This window comes from Amborella trichopoda, chromosome 1 (assembly GCF_054954075.1).
Source record: "Amborella trichopoda isolate Santa Cruz 75 chromosome 1, AtrichopodaSantaCruz75HAP2 v2.0, whole genome shotgun sequence".
Lineage (NCBI taxonomy): Eukaryota > Viridiplantae > Streptophyta > Magnoliopsida > Amborellales > Amborellaceae > Amborella > Amborella trichopoda.
In genome coordinates, this window is record NC_142336.1 from 2,061,407 (window position 1) to 2,084,515 (window position 23,109).

The 23,109-nt window shown below is 35.4% G+C and overlaps 1 protein-coding gene across 3 annotated transcripts; it reads left to right on the forward strand.

The window, feature by feature from the left end:
- Positions 1-598: 598 nt before the first annotated feature.
- On the forward strand, positions 599-22,837 carry LOC18425245 (uncharacterized). 3 transcript variants are annotated; one of them, XR_016040410.1, is made up of 11 exons: positions 599-705; positions 11,823-11,910; positions 13,165-13,470; positions 18,224-18,382; positions 19,102-19,242; positions 19,539-19,595; positions 19,719-20,877; positions 21,218-21,322; positions 21,674-21,894; positions 22,099-22,140; positions 22,227-22,837. XR_016040410.1 is itself a non-coding variant. In XM_006829811.4 (11 exons), the coding sequence occupies exons 1-11, from the start codon at positions 611-613 to the stop codon at positions 22,395-22,397; spliced, it is 1,524 nt and encodes a 507-aa protein (XP_006829874.1). In that variant the 5' UTR covers positions 599-610; the 3' UTR covers positions 22,398-22,837. The 3 variants fall into 3 exon arrangements, 2 of the variants coding, with proteins under 2 accessions (XP_006829874.1, XP_088702422.1); XM_006829811.4 differs by having other exon boundaries at positions 19,719-19,857; XM_088846296.1 differs by lacking the exons at positions 21,218-21,322; positions 21,674-21,894 and having other exon boundaries at positions 19,719-19,857.
- The last annotated feature ends 272 nt before the right edge of the window (positions 22,838-23,109 follow it).

Genomic DNA, 23,109 nt, shown 5'->3' on the forward strand with positions numbered 1-23,109 from the left:
ATCATATTAGAGCCCACCTCAAAAATTTTACTAGAAGAGGTTGCTTTTATGTCTAAATATCCTCAAATTGATCATTTTGACATCGAGATGTATGGATTTTTACGAGAAAAAAATGGATTCCAAGTTTTAAAAATAGTATATTTTGTAACACATTTTTGGATGGTCAATTTTCAAGATTTTCAAGTTTTCATAAATCTACACTATTTTTTGAAGTTTTAAGTTTTATAATTAAAGATAACAGTGTATTTTAAAGCTATCACAAAGATTTTCAACATTGAAACCACATTTATTGACACCGTATGAAAGTGCCTTTTAATTTGATTGTTTAGAGCTTCGGCTCTATACAAACTTCACCCAAAAAATTCCACCGGACTTTAGTAAATGGCAAATAAAAGGTCGACACCTTACATGATTTCTCTGGAATCAGACCAAAACGAAATCCTGATTGGAATTTCGCGACGAAGAAATCGGATTCTGGAGCTCCTCTTTGTGCCTTTCGAATCGAAAAAAGAGGGAAAGAATGCGATCGGTCTTCTGCTTTAACAAAACGCACACACTCTGTCTCTAACATTCTTATGCATCAACAAGGAGAGAGAGAGAGGCCTCGAGCATGACACTTCTCTTCATTCTTGCGATTGCTGCTCTCCTTCACTCTTCCATCGCTCAGGACTTCGACGTTCGCCAGCATCTCTCAACTGTTTCCAGGTATTCCTTACTTCTCTCTTCTTTGTGCTAACTGTTCATCTTTTTTATTTCTGTCATTTCTCTCCTTTTAAAGCATCGGCATTCATCTGAAGAAATTCGTGGTTTCTCCCTCCTCTTTTAAGTCATGGATGCCATTTCTCTCCTTTGAAGGATCGGGATTCTCTTCAGAAATCCGTGGATTCTCTCTCGTCTTTTAAGTGATGGATGTTATTTCTCTCCTTTTAATTCATGAATGTCATTTCTTCTCCTTTTAAAGGATCGGGATTCATAAGAAGAAATTCATGGTTTCTCTCTTCTCTTTATCATGGAGTTCATCTTGTTTTGGGTTAAGTGATGATGATCTATGTTCTGGTGCTCTGATTTAGTATGGCGTAATGGTTATGAAAAGACTGTGAAATATCCAAATCTGGTTAAATGTTGAGAACTTGAAAACTAGTGAAACTTTCATAGTTAATCAACATGAAATCCACAGCTGTAAATTAGAAATACTAGAAATTAATCCTTTGTCACAAAATAGACAAAAATTTCGTCAAGAATGAGGTTTGTATAAGGTGCTCACATTGTACTATCACCTTTAGAAACCTTACGATGGCTTGAAAGTGAATGTTTAACCCTAATATGAAATTTGAGATTTAAAAAACAGTGCTGATCGAATATATCTCTAAATACTTAAAAAATCTTGAAAATAGAAGGTTTATTAACTTGTTACAAGATGCATTATTTTTAAGATAATTCCTTTTTTCTTTTAATATCTATGCATCTCGAGGCAGAGATGATCAATTGGAAGTTTTCCAACTTCGAACCACTATCTGCTACTGGATTTTGCAGCACCTTATTTCTATAATATCAGGTTGCAACCTTATATAAAGGTATTCCTTTCAGCCGGTGATTCAAAAGTCGGCGGAGTCGAACCGGATTTGTCCGATTTGATTCGGGAACCGGCAGATCCGATCCGGTTCCAGTAAAATGCCGAAAATCGCCCGGTTCTTCTGCAGCACCTTATTTCTATAATATCAGGTTGCAACCTTATATAAAGGTATTCCTTTCAACCAATTATTCAAAAGTCGACGGAGTCGAACCAGACTTGTCCGATTCGACTCGAGAACTAGCAGACCCGATCCGGTTCCAGTGAAATACCGAAAATCGTTTTAGAGAAGAACCGGCGATTCCATACCGTAAATCGCCATGTGATGTCATGATTTTCCCGATTTTTCGATTCATGATGTCATGCCTCGCCGATTCTTCAATAGGCAGTTTTGTAAATTTTCTTCAATAGGCATTTTTGTAAATTTTTTTGTAAATTTTAAAAAGTACGTGTACCTTAAGGTCCACACACCTCGTCACGTGACTCTCCTCACTTCGCACGCATTTTCCTCGATAACTACAAAGAGGTATTTATTCACTACAACTTCCTTCTACCTCTTCGATGTAGGATAATGTGAAGGTATTAACTTGAAACATTAATATATTATATATTTTGTTTGCGCTTTTAATATTACTAAGTAGCATGTGGTTTACTGGCTATAACTTTCTTTTTGCATGTGGCGGAGGGCGTGGGTTCCATTCTCCTTGGGACGAAAGGGGGTTCTTTTATCAACTATTTTTCGTGTCAATTTTATTTTTTTGGGGCCAAATTTTTTTCGTATAAATATTTTTCTTGTCAATTTTATTTTTTTGAGGTCAACTTTTTTTCTTATAAAAAAAGTGAAAGGTTTTTTTAATCAATTTCGCTTTTTGTCAAATTTTTTTATTATAAAAAAATTGAAAGGTTTTTTTATCAATTTCGTATTTTGTCAAATTTTTTTCTTATCAATAAAATAAAAATTTTCTTAGAAAAAAAAATGAAAGGTTCTTATCAATTATTTTTCTTGTCACATTCTTTTTTTTGTCAAAAAAAAAAAAAGTAATAAAAAGTTATTGTAAAAAAAAAAAAAGTTCTTATAAAAAAATAATAATACAACAAGTATTTTTGTCACAAGAAAAAATGAAAGGTTTTTTTATCAAATTCGCTTTTTGTCAAATTTTTTTCTTATAAAAAAATTGAAAGGTTTTTTTATCAATTTTGTTTTTTGTCAAATTTTTTTCTTATCAATAAAATAAAAAGTTTCTTATAAAAAAAAATGAAAGGTTCTTATCAATTATTTTTCTTGTCAAATTTCTTTTTTTTGTCAAAAAAATAAAAGGTTTTTGTCAAAAAAATAAAAAGTAATAAAAAGTTATTGTCCAAAAAAAAAGTTCTTATAAAAAAAAAATAATACAACAAGTATTTTTTGTCAAAAAAAAATTTTTTGCTAAAACTAAAAAAAAATGTAATACGACAAACATTTCTTGTAAAAAAATAAAAGGTTTTTGTCAAAAAAACTAAAATGTTCTTATAAAAAAATCATTCTCTGTTGTAGTTCATGTATGATTATTTACTTCATCCATGATAGTTCTATGATTTTTATTTTGATTGATGTAATTTAATGGTTAAAATAAGTTCATACAGAGAAAAAATATCTCAATATTCACGTATTGATGAAAAAATGAAAATTAATAATATAGTACCCCAATTTCTTATTGGATTCCTAGAAAACAACATTTATAATAAATTTTAATAATTTTTTAATATTTTTTGTACAGTTTAATCCGACCGATTCGGCCGATTCCCGATTCGGATCATTGATCCACCGATCCGGATGGGTTTTTGGGGTGCTCGATCTTGGCTATCGATCCGTTTTTTAAACCACTGCTTTGGCAGATTGAAAACTAGAGTTTCATGTTGTACAATATTTAGAATATTCGGTAAAAATTTCATTAGAAGACCAGGGAAGTTACTAGAATGTCCAACTGGAATTCATGAAGAACTGGAACACTCTTTCTTCAAATGAAAAGCCCTAAATTGTATTGAAACATGTTTTTAAATTTAATCATAAGTTGTTAAAAATCATTACATACAGTTTTCTGCTTTATGAATTCAAAGATCTGGTTTGGTCTTTAAACCTGAAGATATCATATACTCATCTAAAAGCTCGCCATATCTTGTGGCTATAAGACTATGGGTCATTGTATTCAGCATTGGACTTTCCCTTTAAGTCGCATCAACCTTAGTTTTTGGCTCTGATTTGGCCAGCCAATTTTGTGATGTGCTTTTGACTTGATTATTTGAAAATTTGAACTGTAAATATGTTTCATATGGATGAAGATGGAGGGATGGATGTATGATGAGATTACGGGAATGATAAGTTTTACCAAAGTTAAGAATAAACTGGAACAGATTCTCACATGGGCTTGGAAAGGCAATTCACCCTTGGAGATTATTAATTAGTTTTAACCTTTTCCTTACCAATTGGTTTGGATAATACAATGGAGATGATGAGATATTTTGATTAGAGGAAGGGGGTCCATGTCATGTTCCTATTACCTGAAGTTGCTAATACTAAATTGCTTGAGTGGAAGTTGGAAAGGATTCCCTCTGCATGGGGGAGTCCTTTGGTTAATTGTATCATGGAGCCTTCATAAAAAATAAAAAATGCTGAAACTACATTTCCATTCTTAATTGACCAAAGTTAGATCATTTCAATAATGGCCTTTGCTTGGCAATTTATGTAGATCCTAGAAATCAAGGGACATGATTAACTATTGCGATTGCTGCGGAGGTTGAAAAGGACAAATATTTGTTGCATGTAACAAAAACCCGAACAAGTCCAAAATTACGAAGAGCACCTTTGACATCCTCCACGGAACTAAACACACCTTCTATAATGACCTTTGAAATGTGAAATTTTAAACTTAACAATGGCACCTTCATATGTGAGTGGATACTATGAGAATCCGATCATACACCAAACTGATGTAGTGAATAGGACTTTACCCTTTTTCTAGTTCAAGTGGTTTTTTTTTCAGACTAAGAAAAATGGGTGAAACGAATCATGATATTTATGAAAATAAATGAAGATGCTATACGTAGTTATGTGAATCACAATTTCAAGGTAGCAACTGTGGAGGTATGCATAGTTTCAAAAAGCGTTAGGCGGCCCCTAGGCAACCATGGGGGTCCAAGCCTCCCAGTGCCAAGGTGGCTGCCTAGGTGGGCGCCCAGAACCTGGGCGGCCAGTTGAAAAAAATAAAATAAAATTGATGAGTGACTGATGACGGATAATGATTAATTTATAAGAATTTTGATAATACAAAGACCATAATCCATAAGAATTTTGATACTTCATAAGACCATAATCCCAGTTAAAAAAAAAAGATAGAAGTTGAGAAGAGAATTTTGATAATCAATAAGACCATAATCCAAATTTTCATACAATGCTAAAATAATAAAACCATACAAGCATACACTGATAGTCTGATACACTGTAGATTGTACACACAAAAGTTAGATAGTAGAACTAGAAACTAGAAAGTAGAAACTAAAAATAAGAAAAAGAAAATATACAAAAATTCAGAAAATATACAGTCTAAGACACAATAGTCAACACTAACAGTCTTTAGTCATCATCATCATCATCAAAAGGAATATGGTCAGCTTCATCATATGCATTAGAATCGAGGCCATCATCATCAGAGTCATCTCCCTCTTCAATATAACGCTCATCCTCCTCTGTTTCTTCTGATCTGCCTCTTCTTTCTCTTCTTCTACCTCCCTCTTACTAGTATGTATAGATGAGGCCCTAGGAGTCTTGGCTGCTCTATTATTTTCTATCTTTTTTTGCTTCCCTGAACTTAAGTATTGTATAATTTCTTCCCCGGTAGCCTCAGGAACATTTTAATATGGGACAACATCCCCCTTAATATTGGCAAGGTGTTTTTTAAACTGGTAAATGCCCTCATTAGTATCCTTTCCACAATAATTACTTTTATATGATTTTTGTCATTCAGATTCGGGTTATAACCATACTTCCAACCCGGATCACCACTTCTAGAAGAATCTAGAGAAGATATTTCCGTAGAACAAGGCTCATTTTCATCATTTTCTGGTTCTTTAAATTCAAAAGTTGTCTAATTTCATCCTAAATAGCTTCAGGAACCTTTTTGCAAGAAGCAACATTCCCTTTAATACCAGCAAGCTGTTTCTTGAATCGGTTAATACCCCCATTGGTATCTTTTTCACAAAAATTACACCTTATACAATTTTTATCGTTTAGTTTTGGGTTATGACCATACTTCCAACCCGGATCACTTCTTCTAAAAGCAGTAGATATAGATATATTCAAATGAAAAGGATTTTGTTTCTGTTTTTGTTTTACAAAACTCATATATTGCTTAATCTCCTCTCTGATAGCTTTAGAAACATTTGTACAAGGGGCAACATCCCCCTTAATACCGTCAAGATGCTTCTTCAACCGGTTTATTCCCCCTTTCATATCTTTTTCACAACAATTTTTGTCATTTGGATTCGGGCTATATCTATATTTCCAACCCGGATCTCCACTTCGACTAGATCTTGAAGAAGACATCTCAAAATAAAACAAGCAATCTAAAAAGAGTAATGATCCTATGAGACCCTCCCACACTCATGTATGTAGGACCCTAAATGATCGCCATTAAATTTGGCACAGATCTCTAGAAAAGTCAAGTCCCACACCCATGTGATAACTTTTCTAGAGATTTGTGCTAAATTTAATGGTGATCCTTTGGGGTCTTACACACATGGGTGTGGGAGGGTCTCATAGGACCATTACTCTTAAAATAATTTTTTGCGCTTGTTTTGATTGCTCGAACTCCAAACTCCCACCTCACCCCTCCTTCAAATCCTTTATATTTAAAAAAAAAACAATACAACTACAAAAAATAAAAAATTTCCGCCCCTAGGCGGGATGCAAGCCCTGGGTGCCCGCCTAGGCGGGTTTTGTATCGCTCAGTGCTACCACCCAGTTTGGCCGCTTTGGCTTGAGCGATGTGACCAGGCCTTTTGGACCGCTTAGGCGGCCGCTTAGGCGCTGAGAGGTCCTCTTTTTGAACACTGAAGGTATGTGAGTGGGGCAATGAAGCTTCTGTTGAGATGGAGTTGCCCAAGGGTGAGGGTGTATGGTTTTTGGATTATGGAACATCCAGAGTTCAATCATCATCATCATCATTAGAGCCTTATCCCAACTATTTGGGGTCGGCTACACGAACCATATTATGCCGTTATGTTCAATCAAGGGCTATGCTCTTAGCAAGACCATAAGTCCTCTTATATTTTCTCATTACTTCCATTCATGTCCTTTTGGTCATTCTCTTTGTCTTTAAAAAGCCTTCCACTTGAACTAAATTGCACCTCCTAGCTGGTGCTGTATTGGGCTTGGTTGCACATGACCAACCCACCCAAGTCTATTTGTTTCATCTTGTTGCCTATTGGAGCTACCCCTAAGCTCCCTTGAGTGTATTTATCTCAAATTCTATCCCTTTTTGTTTTGCCGCTTATCCATCTCAACATTCTCATCTCTGCTACACTCATCCTATGTGTATGTTGTTTCTTAACTGCCAACATTCTGTCCCATAAAGTAAAGTTGGTCTTATAACTATCTTATAAAACTTTTCCTTTAGCTTCATTAGTATGCAGCGATCACATAAAACTCTAGTTGCACATCTCCATTTTGTTCATCCAGCTCAAATTTTATGTGTGACATCTTTCTCAATCCATTTTCATGGATTATTGATCCAAGATATCGAAAATACTCTCTTTTAGGTATTTCTTGGCCATCAATCTTAACTACTACTCATTTCTACTCCTATTATTACTAAATGTGCATTCTATATATTTTGTCTTAGTCTGACTATTTTTAAATCCTTTAGACTCTAATAGCATCCCTCCAAAGTTCTAACTTTCCATTGACACTGCTTCTAGTCTCATTGACTAAAACTATATCATCCGCAAACATGCACCACAGTACCATCCTATAGATATCTATATAACTCGTTCGTGACCAAAACAAAGAGTTGTAGGCTCAATGCTGACCCCTGATGTAGGCTTATTGTCACTGAAATCTCCCTTGTCTCTCCATTGGTTGTTTGCACAATAGTTAGCGCTCCCTTATACATATCTTTCACCATATCAACATAAGAATCCTTTCTTTTTCAGCCCTCACCAAATTAACTCTCTAGGTACCCTATCGTAGGCTTTCTCTAAATCAATATAGATCATGTGAAGGTTTTTTCCTTCTCCTTGAGCTTCTCAATCAGTTGCCTAAGTAAAAAAAATAGCCTCAATTATTGACCTCCCAGACATAAAATCAAATTGATTTTCTAAGACATTTGTTTGATGCCTTAGTCGTTGCTCAATTCTCTTCCATAGGTTCATAGTATGGCTCATAAGTTTGATCTCTCAGTTGTTTGCACGTTTCTATATATGTCCTTTGTTATTGTAAATAGGTACCAAAATACTTTTTCTCTATTCATATGACATTTTCTTTGTTCTCAACACCTTGTCGAAAAACTTGGTCAGCTAGCATATGCCGATCTCTCCCATGCACTTCCAAACCTCTATTGGGATACCTCATGATCTTAAAGCCTTTCTTATCTTCATCCTCCTCCAGTTTCTTTCACTTTGAAAATGCTAATCCTGCGAATGTATCTATCACCCCCATTGCATTTATGTCAAAAGTTCGTCCTAGCACTGTGTTCCTATTGTGTTTGTCATTTAACAATTTTTTAAAATAAACTCTCCACCTTTTGTTAACCTCGTCATCCTTCTGCAAGACCCTCTAATCCTCACACTTAATACATTTAATATGGTCTAGGCCCCTACACTTCTCTCTCATTTTTGTTTGTTTGAAGACATCTTTTTCACCTTCTCTAGTTCCCAATTCATTATATAAATTATTATATGCCGTAAGTTTAGCTTTATTGTTTTCTTAGTTTTTTTTTAATATTTTTATGTTCTTCTAATTTTTGATTATTTCTATTACATTGGCAAGTTTTCTATCATGAATGGTTTTTGCTAGTGGCATTTTGAGCATCATCACTCTACCACCAAGTTTCCATATCAGAATTTCTTTTCCCTTTAGTTTCTCCTAAATCTTCTTTTGCCACTTTCTTAATGTAGTCAGCTATCTCACTCCAAATAACATTAACTTTGTGTTCAAAGTTCCACTTTCCTTTCTTATATTAATTTATCCCAAAATAAGTCTATTTTTTCCTTTTAAAATTCCACCACCTTTTGTTTTGGACACCTACTAATTTCATTCCTCTTTCATCTCGTTATGCAAACATCCATAACTACAAGCCGATGCTGCGTGGTCAAACTTTCTTCTGTGATAACCTTACAATCTTTACATGATGGTCGATCTTAACGAGGAAAAAGTTTATTTGGCTTACATGTGATCCACTTTTATAAGTTTTGAATGTTCATCTTGCTTTTTTAAAGTAAGTGTTTGCTATCGCTAGGTCGTTGGCCGTAGCAAAATCGAGAATAGCCTCACCCATCTCATTTCATTTTCCAAAATCATATCCCCCATGTACCCCTGCATATCCTCTATTATCATTCCCTACATGACTATTTAAATCCCCATCTAAAAACATTCTCTCTCCATTTAGTATGTTTTGGACTAGTCCATCCATGTCTTCACAGAATTGTCGCTTAATTATGTCCTCTAGTCCTTACTTGTGCAGCATAAGCATTATCAATTTTTCAAAAAACGCTAGGCGGCCGAGGGGGTCTAGGCCACTCGGTGATTAGGCGGACGCTTAGAACTTGGATGGCTCAGTAGAAAGAAAAGCCTCTATAGTCTAACAATATACACTCTATACAAGCAATCAAAAAATAAAAAATTACTAACTTTGATTGCTCAATCTCCAAACTTCCACCTCCAAGGTATTTTTAAGGACTCAAAATCTCCTAAAAAGCCCTCTAATAGATTTATAAAACATCCAAAACTACATCTAATATCAATGGGTGATGTTTAGATCAATTTTTTGTAACTTTGAGAAACCCTTCAATCCTACAGAGATCACGGAAAACTAGTTTTTTTGGGTTTTTTTCTCTCTAAAATAGGCTCTAATGGGGTTTAGGTTTCAAATGAACCTAAAACCCATGATTTTCCCCCTTCTATATTAAAAACAATTAAAAAATGACGTTATTTCCGCCCTTGGGCAGGTGCAAGTCGTGGCGGCTGCTCAGGGCTGGGCCCGCCTAGGCGAGCGCCCAGGGACATCCTGCCTAATTTGGCTGCTTAGGTGTGCCCGGGCCTTCTGGATCGCCTAGGCGCTGTGCGGTCCTTTTTTTTAAAACAATGAGCATTATTTACATTAATTATCTCATCCCCTAATACAAGTTTAATTAATAGGATCCTATCCTACTTTCTTGACATTACCTACTTGATCCTCTTAATCTTTGTCTACTATTATGCCTATGCCATTTCTATTATTATTATTTTTGTATATATCAAAGTTTATACCTATCAATTCTTTTAGGTTTTCCTCTTTTTACTTAGGTTCTTGTAGGCAAGCTATGTTTACTCTCATTTGTCTCATTGTATCCACTAACTCCATATTCTTACTTGTTAGCGTTCCTACATTCTATGTAGCTAGATGGATCCTATTCTCTTGGACTAGCTTATTTATCCGCCCTCGTTCAAAATATCGTGGGAACTCTTTTCCTATTCTTCACAACAACCGGGTGGCGCTGCGATGTGTTGCTTTCAAAGATCGCCCTATCTAACCCTTGCTCATTTCTTACTATAACTGGATTCCGATACAATGCGTCGCTTATGGGGAATGGCGTTGCGTGAGTAGATAATGTAGATTCAGGATTCATAGAAAGTTGCAGCTAAGTTTTACACTGGCTACCTACCTAACACGACCCTCCTCCTTTACTTGGGATTGGCATTGACTGGCAGGGGGCCGGCCAAGGTAGAATTAACATCCAGAGTTCAATAAAATGCTTAATTTCACTGGAAATGATCGTGTCTTTGAACATATTCTTCTTAAAACTGCATTTTTTGTAATGATCATCAATATAGGAATAGCCATTCAGGAGCCTTCAGTGGAAAGGCCAACCATAAAATTTATCAATTCATGAACAAAAGCATGTCATTGGTATTGAGAAACACTTGCTCTTAGGAACAAAACTACTATCCTTTGCAAAATATTATTTCAAAGCAACCGCACATGGTAATAAGGATGATTGTGCATCCAATCTTTAATGTTCTAGAACAAAAACAAAACAACATCGTTGTATCTGATTTTTATGCTTCAAGTGCATGAGTTCAGTATTAAATATGCATGCCAGAACATGGTCACAATGGACATAATTACACTTGAGTAAGGAGCTGGAAATTTGTTACGAGGCAAATTAAGTCATAGTCACTCTTGAGCTAGGAGAAGAAACTTGTTAGGGTGCAAGAGGAGAAATTGGAAAATTTGTACACTAACCATGCGTAATCTAGGAGATAGAAAATGGTTGGGGGGCAAGGTGCGGAAAGTCTGTAACAAGGCACATTGGCATTATTAGATGATTGTTTATAATTACAGGATTGTCTATAAAGAGACCATTTATCTTTTGTACATGGAGATTATTATCATTCCCACTCATTAGATGTCAAATTGGATAGTTTGGGGTGAGTCACGAAGTCTAAGAGTTTTTTTTTTGGAACTTTGTTTCTACTCAATGACAGTCCTACAATCACCTATTTTGAAATTTAAAAGGAGAAGGATGATGGTGACCTCCATCTACAAAAGATAAATGGTCTCTCTGTAGACAATCCCTATAATTACGTAGACCTGAATTTATGCTATGGAACTAACTCATTAGCAATCTGCCTCTGGCCATGTTAGTTAATGAGGTAATGTTGACATTGCATCTCCTTACTAATACTCATCACTCATGGCATAAATTTCTATAGTGCACTGAACACGTGGACAAAATCCACTAGAAAAAGAATGTCTAGTAACGTGCTGGTTTCTGTTATGGTATTCTTCTGGTCTTTATTTATTTGATCTCTTTTTATTTTTTTGTGTTTCGAGGGAGGCCAAATATTGGAAGTTGATGTTTTTATTTCACATGTACACATTTGCTTTCACAATTGTATTGCAGTGATTTGTAGCAGAATCATTGTGCTGCATCCACCAAAATAGCTTTTTTACGAAGGATTAGCACAATTTAACTCCAAAATTCTTAGCAATTTTAGTTTCTTCATCTTTTTTTGCAGATATGGAGCTGTTAAAGATGTTAGTAATGATGGCTACACGGATCCTATTGTTCCAAATGGATGTACTGCTGTTCACTTAAACCTTGTGGTAAGGATGGGCCAAACCAGTTGTTAAATAATCAACGATTGTGCTTAGACCCTATTTTCTGGGATCTCCTAATCCTAGTGCTGATCCTCCTCTAGAATCTTGCTCTTGCATGTCGGAAAAAGGATCTTCAAAGGATTTTGATTTTGAAATTTTGGGATCTTGATCCCCGCTGTAAGGGATCTCAAACCCCACTACTAGGGATCCTGATCACCACCTTAAAGACCAAGATGATGACCAAAATGATATTTTTCAAGCTAGCTAGCTATGCAACTATACTTTAATATAATTGCATTTCTTATTCGCAATAAACAAATAGATTCCGACTTAAAGAGTATGTGTAATCCTAGACTAGAGTATATATACTCTTTTTGGTAAGAATCAAGATCCCAAAAGGTTAGGATTGAGATCCCAAAAGGTGGGGATCGAGATCCCTGAATGGTTGGGATCGATATCCATCTATCCCTAACATATATATTGTATAGAGGATGCTCCTAAACATAGAAATCTTCTAGCCTTTCACGATCCACCCTCTCCCGATTCGCTTATGATCCCAACAACTATGGCTTGGACTCGCCCGAGTCGCTTGGACCATGAAGGGCGCCGCGGATGAATAACTGTAAAATTGGGGAAGTCTAACCTGCGTCCTGAAAGTTCATGTATTTCTTCATCAATACTTGGAAGAATTAGGGGATCCAACTCAGCCGAGTTTGCCTTTGACTTGGGCTCGGGACCTAGGCATGTCTGAGCCCAAGTCCGCATTTTTAAACACTGGTCTGTACTAAATTTGATCACTTGTTCCCTTTTAGTAAAATCCCATATATAGCATGTGTGCTTTTGCATTAGATCAAGTTATGCGAGTAATGGATGCTCACATTCCTTCCTCATTTTATGTTATGTATCATAGTTGGTTTTTTCTTTCTTTTTATTTTCCGCTTGAAATATCTTCAATTTGGACATTCCATGTCAGATTTATGCGTGAATGTGCCTCCCACATATTAATTGCTCTGTAAAAATTTTTATCTGAAAGTTTGTATGTATCATATGCTTTTCTAATTCTTTACTCTTTTCTCATTGTTTAGTTTGTGGCGATTGACTTGCAACTTGATTTGGTTTTGTACTTTGGATTGCACGCATTAGCAATGCCTTGTAGTCATTTACAAAATGCTGATTTTTGTAGCAAAATTAGAAAAATGACATGCCATGTAATGATCTATAGAACATAGTATGCTGCTATAATTTTCCTTTACTTTGCAGGCAAGGCATGGTACACGTGCTCCTACCAAGAAACGTATAAAGGAGTTGGACCGACTGTCTGATCGTTTTAAAGAACTTTTGAATCATGCAAAAAGTGAAGTATCTGATGGTGACAAGTCCCTTGAGAGCATCCCTGCTTGGTTATGGACATGGCAGTCCCCCTGGAAAGGGAGAAAAAAAGGTGGGGAACTAATACCCCTGGGAGAGAATGAACTCTATGATCTTGGTCTAAGAGTCAGAGAAAGATTTCCAGAACTGTTCAATGAGGAGTATCACCCTGATGTTTTTCCAATCAAAACAACACAGGTGAGTGTGCCTTTCTTGTTAATGATATCAGTGGAGATTGTCTTTAAATTTCCTTAATTTTTCTTCAAGTTACTCTTGATTTTATTGGATATTTGTTGTAACTAAGCTGGATTCTGGCATCCAGTTTTGACGTGTCCTAAATTGGCCTCTAGTTCAGTATCATTGTTGATGCAAGTTTGATTGGAAGTTTCTCGTCACTATACTTTTGAGTTAGACAGAAGCAAATTTTATTTCAAGATAGATAGGAGTTTTGCCAGGCTGTATGTCTGGGACTTAACTTATACAAATTTGGAGCAGTCTAGAGAATGAAATAAGACACCAGAGAATCATACTTATCAAACTAATTTTGTGGTTCATTGACTATTTTTCCTCCACATGAATTAGTGGTTACTTTAGAGCAATATATGCTTTTCTTTTTATAACCAAATTTTTCCTCCACAGAAGCAAATTTTATTTCAAGATACATTGGAGTTTTGCCAGGCTGTATGTATGAGACTTAACTTATACAAATTTGGAGCAGTCTAGAGAATGAAATAAGACCCCAGAGAATCATACTTGTCAAACTAATTTTGTGGTTCATTGACTATTTTTCCTTCACATAATTAGTGGTTACTTTAGAGCAATATCTGCTTTTCTTTTTGGCAAATTTCAAAAACATAAATTGCTATGAAGCATAAAGTTTATTCCGTTTTTTCTAGTGTACACGTTTTTGAGGAATGTCATTGGAAGATGAGAGCCATTTGTAGTAAAATCTGTTGTTTTTTGAAGAATCTGCACTTCTCTTTTGTTGGAAAGCATTGTTAAACAAATATCTTTCTAAATATTTTAGTGTTCTAAAAGGCGCCCTGACCAGCGCCTAGGCTGACCAAGGAATCCAGGCCTGGGTGGGCCTTCTAGGCGGGGGTGTCCCAGGCCTGGACGGGCCTTTTAGTTTTGAAATTCAAAATTTTACTTGAAAAGTGAGACACATTAAAATTTTTAATTTGGTATTGATGGAAATTCTAGGTTGGCCTTGTGTATAAAAAAATTTCCCAATTTTATAGAGTTATTAAATTCTAAATCAAAATTACACTTTTTTTAAACCATTTTCGTTATGCAAACTTCTTATATTTGAATAACATTAATCATTCTTTATGAGTGAAAAAGATTTCAATTTTTTTTTATAAAAGGCTTTGATATTTGTCAATCTATTTCACAAATGTTAAGCCATAATCAAGGGTAGGTCAAATGACATTAGTTTGGACGAGAAACTCAAAGAAGGAGCCGAGATCAGGGTAGTTACCTTTCCATTTATAAAGGGGTGAGAACTATAAATTTCTAATTTAAAAATCCAAAATCCTAAGCATTGAGCTTGTCAAAAAATTGGATGGTCTCTTATCAATCTTATGATGTTACTTTTTCCAAGAATATATAGTGTTATTGATTTTTTTATTTCTCAGAGTTGATTGGTCCTAAATTTGCTCTTAAATTGGGTTTTATCCGATGTTATCGTCATTGTCATGGAGTTATGATGATTATATAGGCTGTGAAAAATGACTAGTAGGACAGCAGTGTTAATAATCTTTGGAAACATTCAAAAGATGGGAAAACATACCATATAATGATATAACTTAAAAGTCGTAGCATAATCAATATTAACAAAGTTTTTAGATGAAAAATATTGTAGGAGTCATGTGATCATAGCCACAACCATTATCTCGTAGTTCATCACGGTGCAATCAATCGGTTGGACAATGATGGAGGGGGTTGATTTTCACCATATATTCAACTAATTAATTTTTACATCCCTATTCTACCTACATCACTGTTTAGGATAGTTTATGACCTCATCATCACAAGGTTATGATGACCATATGGATCATATTAGATAGCTCATAGAAATTGATTAGTATTAATGTGTGTGTGTGTGAGAGAGAGAGAGATGTAAAATCGGCTCCAAATCGGAAAGACTCCCTCGAGTTGCAAATCCTTTGATAAATCCAATTGGCGCAATCTTTTAATTCAACTATATTTGAATCTTTCTTATTCTTACCTTCAATGAGATTGAAGTTGGTTATGCTTTCAAATTGTAATCTTTCCGTAGATAATTATTTTTTTTTCACATTGTAATAGTGCTCATCTCTTTTTTTAAATTTTCCATTATTAATTGCTTGCTTTTTAAAATTTGTGGGGGAGAGAGTGGTTGAGCAATAACTAAGGCGTGAAACGAATGTATCAAGAAATCCGTTCGGGTTTATGTCAGGGAGTTCAACTATCGAAGCCACTTTCCTATTTAGGTAACTGACTGAGAAGTTTGGGGCTAAGGGAAAAGATCTCCACATGGTCTTCTTTATTGATTTAGAGAAAGCATACGATAGGGTACCTATAGATTTATTTTGACGGATGTTAAGAAAGAAAGGAGTTACCAGAGGCTATATCGAGATAGTGAGAGACATGTGAGAGGGAGTGCTAACAAGTGTGCAAACAACTAGTGGAGAGACGAGTATGCATGGATGATAGGCCTTCATCAGGGGTCAGCGCTGAGCCTATATCCTTTTATTTTGGTTTTGGACGAGTTAATTAGGCACCTACAAGATAAGTTACTGTGGTGTTTGTTCTTCGCGGATGACATAGTTTTGATCGATAAGACTAGTGGCGATGTCAACACAAAGTTAGAACGTTGGAGGGATGCTCTGGAATTTAAAGGTTTTAAAATTAGCCGGACCAAGACAAAATATATGGAATGTATATTTAGTAATAATAGGAGTAGAAATGAGGAAGTAGTTAAGATTGATGGTCAAGAAATACTTAAAAGAGATTGTTTCCGATATCCAGGGTCGTTAATCCAAGAGAACAAAGAGATTGAAGAAGATGTCGCACATAGAATTAGTGCTAGGTGGACGGAGTGAAGATGTGCATTCGGAGTTTTATGTGATCGCTATATAACATTGAGACTGAAGGAGAAGTTTTATAGGACGACTCTAAGACCAGCTATATATAGGACATAATGTTGGGTATTAGGAAATAACATATCCATAAGATGAGCGTAGCTGAGATGAGGATATTGAGATGGAGTAGCAAGACAGCAAAAGAAAGGATTTGGAATGTATACATACGAGGGAACTTAGTTGTGGCTTCAATAGGCGATAAGATGATGGAAAGTAGACTTAGTTGGGCCAGCCATGTACAGCGTAGACCTAATACAACATTGGTTAGGGGGTGCGATTTGGTTCAAGTGGAAGACTTTAAAAGGGCAAGGGAAATACCCAAAACATGGATAGTAGTGGTGAAAAAATTTATAGTGATTTGATCTTATTGAGGGTATGGCCTTGAATGGAGAAGAATAGAGGAACACGATTCATGTAGTTGACCCCAAATAATTGATATAAAGATTGGATGATGATAATAATTTCTTGTTTTCTATATATCACAAAGAGTATGCCAAACCTTGCAAGATAGTTTGAGTGCTAATACAATCTATTGTTAATTGAATAGACTGCTATAATCACCTTAAAATGAAAATAAAAAGAAAATAAGATGTGCATTTTTCATTGTGTACAATGTAAGTTAACATTGTATTATCACAATTTACAATGCCATAGACCATGGGCAATGCATATGCGCACTCTAGTCATCTACAGTATATATTTAATGAATAATACATTTTCCATTGAAAGGACTATCTCAACCTTCAAAATAATTAAACTTCTTTTTGAATTGATATACTGAATATATATCACAAATTGTGGGCAAATTTGAAATAAGAGGGCATTGAGCATGTCAAGAGGGAGTATGTAGTAACAAATAATGTAAGAGAGATGGAGAGCACTTGGTTGAAGAGAGACAGAGCACTTTGTTGAAAGTATTTTTTTCTTGCTGATGAGTTTATGTAAAGAATGAATGGACACCTTTAAGAAGTGCATCCATGGCATGTGGTGGACCCCGTTGGAAGCCACAGGTCCTATAGGCTCAAAGGGACATAAAAAACCTTCCTTTAAATTTCAATGGTTTAAAGTGTGAACCCATCAGCCACAACCATTCTAAATGGTAAAATATTTTTTACATAACTTTGAAAAACAAGTTCGGATTCATATGTGACCATTTGCACTGATGTGCATGTAAGAGAGCTATGATGTGTCTCTCTTTGAAAACTGTTCCATATTTGTCTCTAAACTTTTTAAGTGCTAAAAAATCCTTTCCTTTAAAATATATGAATGATCCAAATGGCCATGATCTTTTAATAGAATTTTGAACAAGTCCAAATTTTTTAACAAATACCAAATTCTCTGAAATAAAAAAGAAAAGTGCATTAGTAAAATTAATTGACATGAATTAATATCCAACTTTTTTTTGAATTAAGTCCAACATTATTTCATCAGTAGGGTCTTAAACTCCTCGAATTTTTGAGTGGCCATTATTTTAATGAAGGTTGTGTATATCGATCGTCATTTATATTCTCTTGTGCTGACAATTTTTTACCGTGTAAATAAGTGTTTAATATGGTATACCTCTTTTTACACTTGATTACTGAAGAAAATGTTCACTTCTCCTTCGTCTTCATCATATTCTCTTTGGGTCGATGTATTAGTTTTTTATTTTTGTCATTCAGTGAAGAGCACTATTGGCATATTCTTGCCAGAGGAACTGACTTTTATTAGTATTCACATAGAAACTTTTCTTAGTGCGATGAAGTTCCTGATTGTCTGCCTTGCCTTTGTTACTTTACATGTTTTTCAACTGATTTTGAGGCTCATGCTTAAGTATAAATTTACAGGTCCCTCGAGCATCTGCTAGTGCTGTGGCATTTGGCATGGGTCTCTTTTCCGAAAGGGGGAGTCTTGGGCTAGGACGCCATCGTGCTTTTGCGGTTACCAGTGAGAGTCGGGCAAGTGACATTCATCTGAGGTTCTATGATACTTGTGCAACATACAAGGTGAGGATATCAAATCGTTCCAGTCGGATGATGAAAATTTTGGATCCAAAACAGATTATTTGTAATTCATGCGGTCTCAAAGTTTAGAATGCAGCTTGAATTGATTTCGGCATTTTGTTTCTAAAGTTTTAAATATAGTCTCATTAATTGAGGACCGACTCCTTGACTTTAGAAGTTTTTGATCGTGAGCAGGCCATTGCTGCATGACATGGTTATGAGTGCAATCTACATTCATGTAGGATTTAAATTAGGGAAATTTATCAAACTACCCATAAGAGATAAAACTATTTAATATTACCTTTTGCAACTATTTCATGCCATGGTCTTTGGTTTTTTGATGGGTATTTTGAAATTAAATCAAAAGTACAATGTTAAATAAATAATTCACATCTCGTGGTTATTTCAATATATTTCCCTTCAAATTATTTAGGTGGTAGCAGCCTTGTCTTTTTTATGGTTCAGGATGTCTTGGCTTGCTTGTCCATCTATTAAATGGAAGGATGAATAAATGCCCTATCTTTTTTGAGGTTTTCCTTTTTATCTCAGTAAAAAGAAATAGTCTGATAAGCTGAGTAACCTCTGCAAATTATGACCTTGGGACTAATTCCCTTGAGCTTGAGTCCAGTTTGCTTTATTTGTCTTATGGTGGGGGTTTTCTTAGATGTTCTCACAATTTTCTTTTCTTTTTTCCCCAATTTTTTTCCTTGGCATTGCAATAGCAATACAGACAAAGTCAGGAGCCTTCAGTGGAGAAGCGTAAAGAACCTGTTTTTGCAGAAGTTTCTTCTGCCTTAATTAAGCGCTACCAGCTCAACTTCACCATACAGGATATTTCTTCCCTTTGGTTTCTCTGTAAGCAGGTAAATTGCATATGTAGCACCCTTTTAAAGTTCCTTTGCCATTAAGATCTAGATGTCTTAAATCTTGCTGGGGGAAGGCACAATACTTTTATATTTTTCTTTTTCTTCTGAGAGCGAATCAAAGAAATTGGGAAAGTCCCAACAGGATAACATTCTCCGCTTCTAATTACATTTGAAAAGCAGCTTTTGCATTCTTACCTTTGGAATGAATTAATCCTCCCACACAAAAATGGTTGAAATTCTTGGCTTATGTAGCAAGCTTCTCTAACCATTAAAAAATAAAATAAAAATTGCAGGAAGCTTCTCTGCTTGACAAAACTGATCAAGCTTGTGCACTTTTCAGCCCTGCTGAGGTAAAATGAATTTTATGCCTTTATGGTAGATAGTTGGTATTTATTGTGTTTAATGAATCATTATTGTTGGGTTAGTAATCCTGAACATTACATAACTTGGTTGTGAATGGCTTGACATCTTAGGTTGCATTACTTGAGTGGACAGATGATCTGGAGATATTTATATTGAAGGGTTATGGTGAATCACTAAACTATCGCATTGGAGTACCATTGCTCAAGGATATTTTTGACTCCATGGAACAGGCTATTGTGGCTAGGGAAGGTAATGAGAATTTGGAAAGAAGGCCCCCCCTCTTTAGTGGCTATTGGGAAACTATTATAGTGCTTGCAAGTTAGTATGTCATAGTTTATTAAATTTTCTGTTACTGGGGATTTTCTATTACCACTTAGGTCCAATTAAGTTTCAACTTATTCTTGGACACTGAATGCTTATTGAATACCAAGGTTTCGGTGGGAGTTGGTCACTTCAGGGGTTCAGTAGTTTAATGTAGCACATGTGCAAATAGAATGATTATAGCAGAATGGCCATTGCAAGAGCATGCTTAAGCATCTAAAGCATTTTGAGGAATCTGCTTGTATTTAAGTAGTTAACTCGTAATGGCTAGAACCAATCCCTCTTGGATGATCTTGATATTCAAAAACTTGGGAAAGTAGAACTCATTGTAAACCAGAGTTTATCTGTGTTCCTTTTACTTTACAAGGCTTCAGCATCTAGCGTGAACGTATTCCAAGCGGCATAAGTATCTGTAGAGACTAAAACAAGAAAAGTGCACAAATGCTAGTCATAACAATGATAATTATGACAAATAAAACATGATATTTGATTGGGTTGGATAGCTCAACATCCTCCCTGTAACTCTCTTCCCTTTCAATTCTTTTATATATGTTCCTTGCCCCCAACTTTTTGTAAATTCTCATTTATGATGGTTTAGTTGTTGAACTAAGTTTCCCATTTCGCCGTCTTTCTTGGAAATGCTGGGATATTCAATTGGGAATTGTGCTTTGTGCGCCAACCACAATTGTTTCTCCATTTTCCTTTTACTTATTTCAGAATCAAATTATACAAGCAGATTGTGTATTTTGAGTCATCTTCTTGCTTAAATAATTTCTGATGATATTCAAAATTTCTTGAGTGAGGATTTTCTTTTGAACTTGTGGTGATGATGGTTGCTTGGGACACACCGTTGTTGGCAAATATTCACTAGAATGGAGATTTTGGACTACACTTGATGGTGCTGATTGAAATGCCCATCCCATGATGAAGTCGCTCATATTTTGTCAGGTGGGGTGTGATGTAGAATTATTTGTATTCTCATTATTATGAAGTTAAAGACTCTTAGATGAGTTACTGTAACTTGGAGATTAGGGTGCTTCTAAACATATGAGAAGCAAACTATTGCTATCGGGGGATCACGGAGTGGATGTAGGAATATCTGTCTACATATCTCCTTAGTGCTTTACCAGTGGATACAATAGCCATTCCATAATAGCACATGTTTTACTGTTGATTCTGCATTGTCTGTTTAATGAGCACATGTTTTGAAAAACCATTGTTGAGCTATTTGTTATGAGCTATCCTTTTTGAGGCATCTCCTTAATAATATATTATTTAATTTTTCCAGAGAACCATCCTTTGGGCACATATGAAAAAGCAAGACTAAGATTTGCTCACGCGGAGACTGTGATACCATTCACATGTCTGCTTGGGCTATTTCTAGAAGGCTCAGGTGAGTTAAGTTAGGGGCATATTTTATAATCTGGCAGACTATGGGGGAACCTTTTATTATTGGTTCTTTCCCATGATGGATATGAAGAGAGGATGCTACCCACAAGAACATGACATCATTTCTGATGTTCAGTCCCCCTCTCTAAATAACTGTCCTATCATTTCAATGGACAGTGATGACCTAGTGGACGCTGATTTAGCCTAGTCTACTGGATTATGATATGATCTTCCTAAATAATTTTGTTATCTGGAATGTCCCTACCTTTTTCAGTGCCTTTCAAAGTAAGAGTTTGTGGCATTGATATATTACTCTAGTTCTTCTCATGACATTGCAAACTGGGTTTCTTCCTAGAGTTTGAGACAATACTGAAAGAGAAGCCATTGGAGCTACCTTCAAAACCTCCCAAAGAAAGGAAATGGAGGGGGAGCATAGTTGCACCATTTGCAGGAAACAACATGCTTGTGCTTTATGAGTGTAAAGGCAACAGTTCTAAAAGCACGAGACAACCTGATGAGAACACGAGGAAGTACTTTGTGCAAGTTTTGCACAATGAAAAACCAACTTTGATGCCGGTACTTATCCATAATAAGAAATATCACTATGTTTTCTTTTTTGTTGTAAATTATATGATCATTTGTGTTTCTGAACTATAAGGATGTGGCATAGTGTAGTGCAGTTTTTTTTAACAAGAAGATTGGTTTTAATGATTTAATATGTTGATCTAGTCGTATAGTGATTATGTGCTAATGAGAACTAATGTGGTGATTTATGGCCAGGGCTGTGGGAATAAATACTTGTGTCCTTTCGACATTTTCAAGGTATTATGTATTTTTTATTTTTAGAATGAGTATTTGTACAAACTGGCCATTCCTTTTTTCACTAATACATTTTCATGTTGTTTCAGGAGAATGTTGTTAATCCCCATCATAATCATAGCTTCAATTTGATCTGCAATGCAAGAGTGGAGACAACAGAAACCTGTTCAATTGCATGTAAATTCATGAGGTTTTTCAGTAGGCTCTTCTTTTTCGAGGGGGCTGAGAAATCGAATTCCAGTGAGCAAGGCGAGTTGTAAAATGTAAATTCTCAACAAACGTGAGCCCCATTGCAGTTTTGCAGTTTTGACTTCTTTATCATCATCATCCAAGCTTTATTCCAATTATAAAAGGTTGGCTACATCAATCCTGTTCCGTAATTCTGCTCTATCAAAGGCCAGACCTGCAGGTTTGATTTTATATGTTCCTTTATTCTCTCATATGAGTCTCTCTGTAACTGACCTTGGTTTCTTATCCCTCCTAGGAAACAAAAGGGTTAATTTTCTTAAAGCCATCTTTCTCTCTCTCCCAGGCACACATTCATTGTACTTATAGGACTCCATGTATGTCGTATGTCATTTACGAGAATGAATGGCATTTCCAAATACCCAGAAAAAGGTCAGGTATATTATTGTAATCTGGTGGATGAATAATGTTTACTCCCTCATGCGAAAGACGAGATGATTTTTTTGAACTCAAATTTTGAGAACCACCCAAGAATCACTAGATGATTGTTTCCAAAAGAAAATTTTGGTTATTTTCAAGTTCTAACACTTGAATCTCATGCCAAAAAGTGGACTGTTTATATTCAATCCCAGTGTATTTTTTTTTGAGCATATAGTGTGATTTGGAAAATTTTCTTATTATTATTATTATTTATGTTAATTTATGGGTTGAAGGGATTATATGTCCAAAATTTGGGGCCTAAAAAGTACTCTTAGTTGATGATTTACCCTAGGGAGTCCATGAACA